The 10,203-nt window shown below is 30.1% G+C and overlaps 1 protein-coding gene across 1 annotated transcript; it reads right to left on the reverse strand.

Moving 5' to 3' along the window:
• Nucleotides 1-848: 848 nt before the first annotated feature.
• Nucleotides 849-9,758, reverse strand: LOC131843412 (pancreatic lipase-related protein 2-like; the record flags this gene model as incomplete). The annotated part of the gene is made up of 6 exons (XM_059192047.1): nt 9,722-9,758; nt 9,387-9,573; nt 8,626-9,020; nt 8,025-8,361; nt 7,458-7,503; nt 849-860 (listed from the first exon to the last, which is right to left on the reverse strand). Coding segments are annotated over exons 1-6 (1,014 nt in total), but the record flags the coding sequence as incomplete, so codon positions are not given.
• Between the last annotated feature and the right edge of the window lie 445 nt (nt 9,759-10,203).

The following is a 10,203-nucleotide window of genomic DNA, read 5'->3' on the forward strand; positions in this document are numbered from 1 at the left end:
ACATATATAATCTTCTTCGAAATCCTCTTTACTAAGGTAACAAAATTCATATTACGGGCGTCATAATGAAATTTTGTATCCCTCAACTTTCTAGTACCTACTTTTTTTTAGATCACATTTTAGATCATATATATATTTTATACAATATATATATAGAGCTTCCGACATATCTATAGTAAATTGTTTCGGTTGGTAATTTTGTCATGTATCTTAGGATAAAAATGTGGAATAAAGTTCTTATATTTATATACCTATATATCATCAAAAATATAAAAAAAATCTTACATTACATCAAAGACTTGACACCGTCTTGTACTGGATTTGACGTAGCAATTTTATTGTCACTATCGACTATTCGGTGACATTAGATTATCTAGGCAAAATAGTTCTGGCTCGCCGCCAACACGATCTTACATATAAACCATATTACTTTGCTCATTACTTAGATCTACTTTCGCTCTTGTCACTTTGTAACAAGAATCAAATTGCTATGGTGAATGGATTGGACGAGGGAAATGAGAGTTGGTGCATTGGTAACCTGATGACGGTCGATCGACACCGTATCGAGTGTCGTTCCGCTCCAGCGCCCGCCTCGACTCGACCTGATACAGTGCGAGTAGAACAATGTCCTGGTTAACAATTTTTTTTTAAATATGAGATTTTGTTTTTGTAATCTTTATGCTTCAGCGTTTGCGCCTGTGGTTTACGCTCGCTTCTGCAGAGTTGATATGGATTTATAAACTTATGATTTTGTTAGGTGTAACATATATATTCTATAAATATGATATTATTATGAATACAAGAGAAGATAAAAGAATAACAATGACAAACAAAAACAATATAAAATAAAAATAAAAGAACAAAACAAAACAACGATGACGATGTTTTGTTTTGTAAACAAAATAACAAACAATGAAGATGTTGGTGGTTTTGATGCTGATGATATGGAAATGTTAATGATGATGGTATGAGAATGTTGATGATGATAAATCTAAAACATAAAATGGTTATTATTACAATATCTATCTGTAGCGAAATGTATTATTTAAATAAATATTTATTTTTATTCAGTTATCAACTAAAAGTTCTTTATTCATTAAAAATTAATTAATAAAAATTTATTGTTTGTTGAATCCTCGACATTCAATAAAAATTAATGAAACATGGTAAGATTTCGTGATTTGCTTAAGTTTAAATAATAAACATATCAAAATATATAGTATATATATTATATATAGTATATACATGTATATTGTATACCTATAAGGATATGCAAACAGAAAATCTTTAACCTTAAGCGATAGTTGATTCTCCGTTAAATATTAAATTTAATCATTTATTTTAAATCGAAGTAGTTTATTTGAAATACAGCTAAGAAAATATAGCTATAATGCCATATTTTCACCACTTGATGTTTTGTTACAACATATGATGAATAAAAGGAAATTTTAATTTTATTTATTCATAAATCGAACACAAGTTACAAAGGTAAATTATATTTGTAAATTATTATACGTATGTAGATGAGCAAGTAGATTTTCAATTCATCTGACATAAATAATTCCTTTTCTGAGTTTGACCTCTCCCGTCTTATTATTTTGACTGTCTCGTCATTTCAATGACAACACTTGATTGACTATTCATGTTCTTACCATTTAAGTAGTAAAGAGACACGTTATAAAAACACAACCAATTTCACGACGAGTAACCGACCTTACTAAAGTCCTCTTCCTATATTACTGCAGCTCATCTTCCTAAAAATATCAAGGTCTTATCTATTCGTTAGTTTCTACAGAGTGAAATAACGAACCCGATTTCTATGGAATCCCATAGCGCTCCCATTTTAAAGGACTAAGATGCCACGCCTCCGTTCACTGTAATTTCATTTTCATATCTATCTGCTCTGGCCATCAACGGTAATAATAATAATATCCTTTATTACCGACAGACAATAAACACAAAGCTATCAAGTTTTAAGCTAAGCAGAGCTGTGTTATGGATACTATATATACATACTTAGATACTTTTTTTACTCAGAATATAGTTAGGAAACACCCAAACAGATACAAACATCATACTCATGAATACAAATGTTTGTACCGCGCAAGGAATCGAAACCCGCGACTAGCAGACGAAAATGCTAAACCTCCGTGGCCGTCTAATACAAATACAAATTACAATTACAAAGAAAGTTTCTTGGCGTATGCTAAATAAGTTAGACAGGGGTAAGATAACTTGTAAGTACAACGTCGACTTCATCCTGTTTAAATAAGTATTATAAGAGCCACGAGAATATATAATAGTAGATCACGTGAAGGGAAAAAGGGGAAGCGTTAGAGCACCTATCTGATGGATTCATTTCATTCGAGATGCCGTCAAGCGAAACATGCCGTTGGCGGTCCACTTAGCACAGGATACAAGCCTGGAGAGATTTGGTTGTAAGAAGCATTCCTAGTGGTCACAACCCTCAGCCTTGAGGTATCGACAAAGAAGAAGAAGCACCATGTGATCACCCCTGAAACATGGTTAATTTCTGATGAATTCGCTACGATGAGATAACTGACCTGATTTCATGGCCATACTATCTCTCAACTTGCGCTCCGATTTTTTTTAACTCGTATGTATAGACAGATAGTCTGTGAGCTATTTGACATTACCTTGGCATCTGAAGTCACACTTATTATTTATAAAAAATATGGAATATAACACAGTAGGTGTATAAAATTGATTCAGTATAAAAGTAGTATAAAAAGAAAACCTCATAATAATTCTTTTATCAGTACCCGGATGTGTTTTTATTTTCATTTTTTGTTGTAATTAAAACATGGCTACAACAAATTGTGTTAAAAAATTATTAAGTAATTAATAAAGTTGCATAATTTATATTATCATTACTTAGATTTAATTTATATAAACATAATAAATAAGTAATAACCGTCTGACATTATTATGTCACATTTAAAATATTGTTAATTGACTTTAGAATGAAGTTTTTTAAATTAGATTTTGAGAGTATCGAGGCCTAGTGATTGTTATCCTGACGCCAAGTAAGTAAGTTCAAATGTGAAAGATACATAAAAACTAAAGATCCCTACTAAGCTATATTTTTGTGTTTTAAATTTTTATATACGTAGATTAGGTATTTTGATTATGAAAATACTAAACCTAACATAGGTTTTGTTTTTTCATAATTAAAATAATTACAGGTATTTACTAATTTTGTCAAAAATAAGTCAATTTTATATTGACCTAACTAATAACAATTTTATAATAACTAATAATCATAATTTCACAAAGCTTGAGGCAACGGTGGCCTTAAGGTATATTATGTATGTATTTATGTGTGATAAAAAATAATGTAATCAAATATTTCCTTCAGTTATCTAGAAAGTATACACAATAAAAGCTCTGTTTAGCTAGCTTACTTATTAATATTGTTATTATTATGAACACGGAACCAGTATGTTCACGGTTGTATATCGAAAAAGGTATATATTATATATTCACAGGGTCATGTTTTGTACACTCTCTTTCAAGATCCTTTGACTCCAAGACAACTAGTGTAAGGTCCAAGATGCTGACGTGCACACAGAAACCTTGCCTTCTATAATAAATAAAATAAGAATGTTCCTGTCTTTATTTAGTTAACTAGTGTGTAGAGTTAAGTATAATAGTTTTAAAATATAAACATGTTTGGTGTTAATTGAATAAATAAACAGAGGCAAATATGTAATTGTAATATGATATAATGTTATTCAAGGTTTAAACCCCTGTAAACTTGTAGTCGTAAATGATTTCAATTTCCTGTGCAAATTAATTATCTCTAAAAGTGTTGATTTCTCTGTATTGATAAATACGTAGTATTTCAAAGTTTAAAACATGTATGCATATTACAATAAACCTTGATACTGAAATAAGAAAAACAAATTAATTAGACATAACAATAACAAATTGATAATGAACTCTATAATTAGATTATTCCATTCCAGCTTCAATCTGCGCTTTATCTCAGTTGTGTAAATTTGTTATAAATTATTATATCTTTTTAAATATGCAGAATTTTTAGGCCTACGATAATTATAATAAATGTCTTCATTGACCTTCCATTTATCAGTACATATTATATAATTATACTAGCTGACCCCACAAACGGTGTATTGCCATATGAATTAAAATCGTTATTAAAAAATAGGGATTTATGGTAGAAGGGTTAAAATTTAGGGTTTTATGTATTTTTATATGCAAATATATTAAAAATAAAAATTTCATCCATGAAATATATGTTAGGTGGACAACCCCTTATCACTTAGATGTATGAAAAATAGATAGTTGTCGATTCTCAGACCTACTGAAAATGGTAATTATATTATATATATATAGCTATTAATTGACCCGAGTTCGTTTCCATCAAATAAAAGAGAAAACCTCTCAAAAGAAATAAATATTTCCGTTTTTTTTTCAATACTTTCTACCTTCGTCCCTATTGCTTATAGGCTATACCTATAGACTTCCTCTGTAAATGGACTGACTATTCAATACTAATAAAGTATTTCAATTCGAACTAATAGTTGTTAAGATTAGTGTGTTTAATATAACAAACAAAATCTTCAACTTTACAATATTAGTATAGATATACCACTAAACTATACTACTTTGTCGCGATCAGCTAACTGACCTCACCATCGTCACTGGTGCACCACCAGCGTATACCGTAGCGCAGACAGGTGCATCATACATTGCCATTCATCGAGTGTTGCCATTCCTAAAAAATAAAAAAGTTGTGTTTCTTGTCTAAAAATATCTAAATGTGTTGTTATTGTTAAAATTTTAATCAATTATTTATTAATATCGAATAATCTTTTACTGAAAATATAAAACATGTTGTGATACGTGAGGGATTTTTACTGGACTGTGAGTATAAAGTTATTATTTCAATTGTTAATAATGTTGCTATCATCTCGAGATGTTTAATTGTGAACTGGGTTAAAAGGTGACAGTTATGAAGCGAGATTATCGAGCCGTGTAATATTACCACCCGTATAACTGTACTTATGTTAACCGTATTTTAAAACTAGCTATGCCCGCGACTTTGTACAACATTTTCGATTGTAAACCGAAATATAATAATATAATAAATATAAATTATACAAAATGAATAGCAAACCGCTTCCTAACAACTATTGCAAATATGTCAGATTGTTCGCTACAGAAGCATTGGATATCGTTGCACTGCGGACCCAGTGCTTCTGGACGTGGGCATACTCGTAGATACAATATGAAGTGAGAGCATATCTCCATATATTACAATTTACTAACTTAGTTTGTAAGTTGTTTAATAACACATGTGGATGTAATCTGTATTAAATAAAAATAAATTATTAAATGACGCATACCACAATATATTGTGACAAGCGTTTCTGAGATTAGCGAGCGAGATTTACGTTTATACGCGAACAGGCAAAAAATATAATAATCATAGTTTTGATTTCTATTACATGTACATCGATAAGAACCCTCATATAAGGTCTAGTTTCTCATATATCGTCCATAGACAGCGATCAGTTCCATTTTTATTATTATATATAACATATATTATACAATGAAAATTATTGTTTTAATTTTCAAGATCATAATGCTATCACTTTAAAGTGTTATTTACGAGCAAACTGTCGTTCACTGAACTTTCTTAGATACCTACTTATATATTACCATATTATATTTTTATTATCGCTTGCAAAATACATCTTAGGTAAGTAAGAGTAGATAACAATTCGAAATGACTTTGATAATGATCCAGTTAATTAAAAAAATAATCAATAACCTACTTATTCTTTATCATTTCTCAGAGACAAACTGAATTAGCAACACAATTTGGAATGAAAATATAAATATTATTAAGACAATACAAAGATAGATATATACAGTCATTCAAAGATCGCATTTGCAGGACTGCAAATGAACGGTACACGTGTTGACAACATGTATCTGGCGGACACAGTTTATTAGAAAATAGTTTAATATCGTCCCATTGATGTCGTCTCTTGTTACATGTTATGTACGTATATGAAACATAGGACAAGGTCTTTGACAAAACGATGAAACACTTTTACATTCATTATTTAGGGGTCGACTTGACGTAATCTCCAATGACCAGCAAATTCCTCACCCTTTTTTGTGTTGTTTTGTTCATTTAAAAAAAGAACAAAATACTGCAAGAATTCAAATAATAGACAGATAGATATACTTTTATTGGCTATTGCTAAATATAACTTTTTCTTTTATTACATTATGCAATAAAAGAGAAAAGTTATATTTAAACATTCATCAATATAACTGTATAAATACATATAACCTATTTTATATTTAGTATATATATTATGAAACAAAAACGTATTTTTAACAAGTAGAATACATAATCTTCTAGACACAACGAGAACTGCAAATAATCTCTGTTTTAAAGGTGCGAATATCTCTCATTGCTATTTATCCATTTTTGTTATTTATTTAATTTTTCAAATTAATAATTTTTGATAACAGTGCTTAATCAGCTTTCCATTTTATTATAATCTATTCATGCGTATAATATTAAATTTAAATTATCTAATAATTTAATTATAATTAATCACATAATTACATATTAAAAATTTCGTGAAAAAAAATAATAAACAAGAATTCTTTTGTGATAGAAATATTAGGAACAAAGGGGTGTAGTTGAAATTGTATTTTTATTTAATTGTATATAATTATTTATCAGATATATATATTTTTTCAAACGAGGAACTGTTTTTCACTCTTGATTTAATAACTTTTAATAAAATTCACAAAGCAAAAAACTCATTAAACCATGGGTGAGCAACCTTTGTAATCAAAGAATATTTTTTTTAATTGTAAGATGGGCAGTTACCTATTAATAATGTACAAAAAATTATTTATAATATTATATTCATATTGCATGTTCAAACATACAATATGAATGTTTGCACATAGATCGTGCAAATATTCATATTGCATGTTTGAACAAGTCGTAGATTAGTTAGTACTCTTATGAGTGTATATGAGTGACTCGTCACAAAAAATTGTTTCAGTTTAGTATGTACTACTATATTATTCTAATTAATTTTATAACAGTATATTGATGGGATATATACAAAAAATTTAATTCAATTATATAAATGCTTGGCGGGTCGCAAGAACATGTTAAACAGGCTGCGTGTTGCTCATCCCTGCACTAAATGAGTACTTAAATAACATAAGGGCATAGCGTTATAAATTAACAACATACGTATACATCCAGAAAGTAAATTATATTCACAGATTTACTTTAAAAAACAGTCAAGTTTCTCGCCAGTTCTTCTCAACTAAAATTGAACCATAGAATTAAAAATACTATATAAAAAAACTGATGTGTATATGTGACTAAAATGTTTTACATGAATCACAGTATGAGCGGTAGAGTTGAAAAACGGATATGACGAACCAGTTTTGAGTCCAAAGATGCCGAATCTGAAAAACATGCAATAGCAAATATAATATATGTGTAAATTAATATTATTAGATAAAAAACTAATCAGTCTCATCTTTAGAGAAAACTATAGAAACATCAAACCTGGAAAACTAGTTGACATTATCTCAATATTATAAGTGGTAGTAATTCAACGGCTTTTTTCAAAAACTCAAGACTATTCAGACAGAATTGGTTTGGACGCCATTCTATGGTCATTCAGGTAATTTCGTAACGGAATAACGATACGAAATTGTATTGGATTAAATATAAAAAAGATATATATATATATATAAAGATATATATATATACATGTTATAGCAAATCTGATAGGAAAATATAGCTAATTATCTAGATACAGAAACAAAAAGAAATTTTTTTAATGTTTTTGAACATAGTTAAACTGGTAAGTAATTAAAGTCAATATTTCGTTGTATAATATCTAGACTTTTATCAGAATATATATAGTAGTAGTAGTAATATGTAGACTTATTAAAAATTTAAAAACATGTATAAATCTCACCCTCTCTTAGAGATGATACCATTTCCCATGCTGAAAATACTACCGTTACACTTCACACTCTTTGCCTGGTCGAGGTCCTTGCATCCTCTACCTTTAAAAGAATTATTAAGCACACTAGACGCAAACAGTTCATATGCGCGACTATGAGAGCAAGTAGACATCAGACAGCAGCCAGGCTGGGGATTCTTTCCACCGTTGGGATAAAAATCAGCGTGTGCTATAGGTTCCAATATACCAAAAACGCCTCCATCAGTATGAATGGCTTCAACATATTGTCCAGATTGTTTGTTCAACGCTTTGCTATTTCCATGCCATTTAGGACCGGCTGGATCTAAACCTAGGAAATAAATTTGATATACTCTATATTGGAAAATTCAACATCTCGAATGCGAACAAAAAACCAATCCCATTCAAAAAAGATTCCATTGTTATTTCATAAAAAGTACTTTGTAAACCAGATAACTTATTTACCATAAAATATGGGATAGTAATACTCGCGTATTGATTGTGTGGCGTTTCGATTGAAACAATAAACGTATTTTTTGTATTTAAGTTTTCTCACATAAGGTGAACGATTTTTTATATTCTTGTAAATACTAACCAGTTACACGAGCCGCCCGTCCGTCAACCTGTCGGCCTGCATTACCCACAACGTGAGCACCCAAGCTGAATCCTACCAGATGTACATTATCCCAATTTCCGCCGGCAGTATTTATAAGCCAGATGAGAAAATTTCCAAGATACTCTCCAATTTCAGGCACTCCTTCAGCGGCAGTCAAATAGTTTGAACTAGCGAAAGCATGCCAATCTACCACAATGACATTCGCGTCTTGCTCTTCAAGAAAAGCAGATTTGATAAGAGTATTCATAGAAGAGTTTCCATTATTTTGCCATCCATGGACAAGGACTTTTAAAGGTCTGCCACTAGCATAATTGGAGTTCCAAGCAGAGTTTGCATTACCTTTTACAATGAGTTGAGAAATGTTCGGGTTCTTTCTAGAAAAAATAAAAATATTATTTGCACTATAATGATCTCACTAACACTACCTATACCACGCAGTAATACTGCGATTGATTGAAAGAGATGTCTTTTAGAGATAATTCCTTCTTCTTAACATTTATCGTAATGAATATAATTTTTGAAATTAAAGGAAATAAAGAATATTGTATCATAGGCGCTTATGTTGTATTATAGCAGTATATTAAAGGGTTGAAACCCCTACTTAAAAAGAAAATAAGGAGAGGAGAGATACTTTGTTTCCATTTTAGTCTCTTAATAATTTTCAAGAATATATACATCCAAAATAGGTATATATAATTTCTTAAAATAACAGATTAATTTGTCATAATATGTATACGTACCTGGTATAAAGCCAATACTCATTATTGGCACCGTAACGTGTGTTCAACAATTCCTCATCAAATGACTCTTCAAGGTCAACCAAGAGAGGTACGCCGTCCCCATCCGGCATCCAGATGAAGCGGCTCTCACCCTCTATGTAGTGGCTGTTATCACCAGGAACCGACAGGACTTCATTGCCAGCACACACTTGGAACAATCATTGTTTGACTTCATTGTAATAACCACATAACATAGTAATAAACAATGTAATGAATAATTATATTTTTAAATTTAACAACAATAAAATATATCAGATTTAGTATATACAAAGATATTTATTTATATGATCACCAACATGCTATGCTTGCCGCGAGAACTATGACGACCTTCATGGCGCAAATTGACGGACAGATTAATTTATGTATTTCAAAACAAAACATTTGTAGTCACTATCAAAGCCTATCGAAGAAACACATTTCTTGATAATTCAATGATATCTAGTTTCCAATATTTGTAATAAATTACTCTAATAATGGGATTATCGTGTAAAATACACACATTTAAAAAAAATCTGTCTAAGAGTATGAGTTTTTTTCAATTTTCTTCTCACTTTAAGTTCTAACCCCACCTAGCTCGCAACATTCCCCTATATAAGTACATTAGTAACGCCACAACCATTTTTGCATTTTACAAAATCTACCTCGGCCATAAAAAGATTTCTGGTTAAAAAGAAAGTCCTTACCACGTACCTGAAGTCATATTTTGCTATATATATATATTAAACTACACAATCAATAACATTTACTTAAAAAACATATCGCTTCTACTGAAGTGACA

This window comes from Achroia grisella, unplaced genomic scaffold (genome assembly GCF_030625045.1).
Source record: "Achroia grisella isolate CSIRO2021 unplaced genomic scaffold, CSIRO_AGI_Agris_v1 utg308, whole genome shotgun sequence".
NCBI classification, from domain to species: Eukaryota; Metazoa; Arthropoda; class Insecta; order Lepidoptera; family Pyralidae; genus Achroia; species Achroia grisella.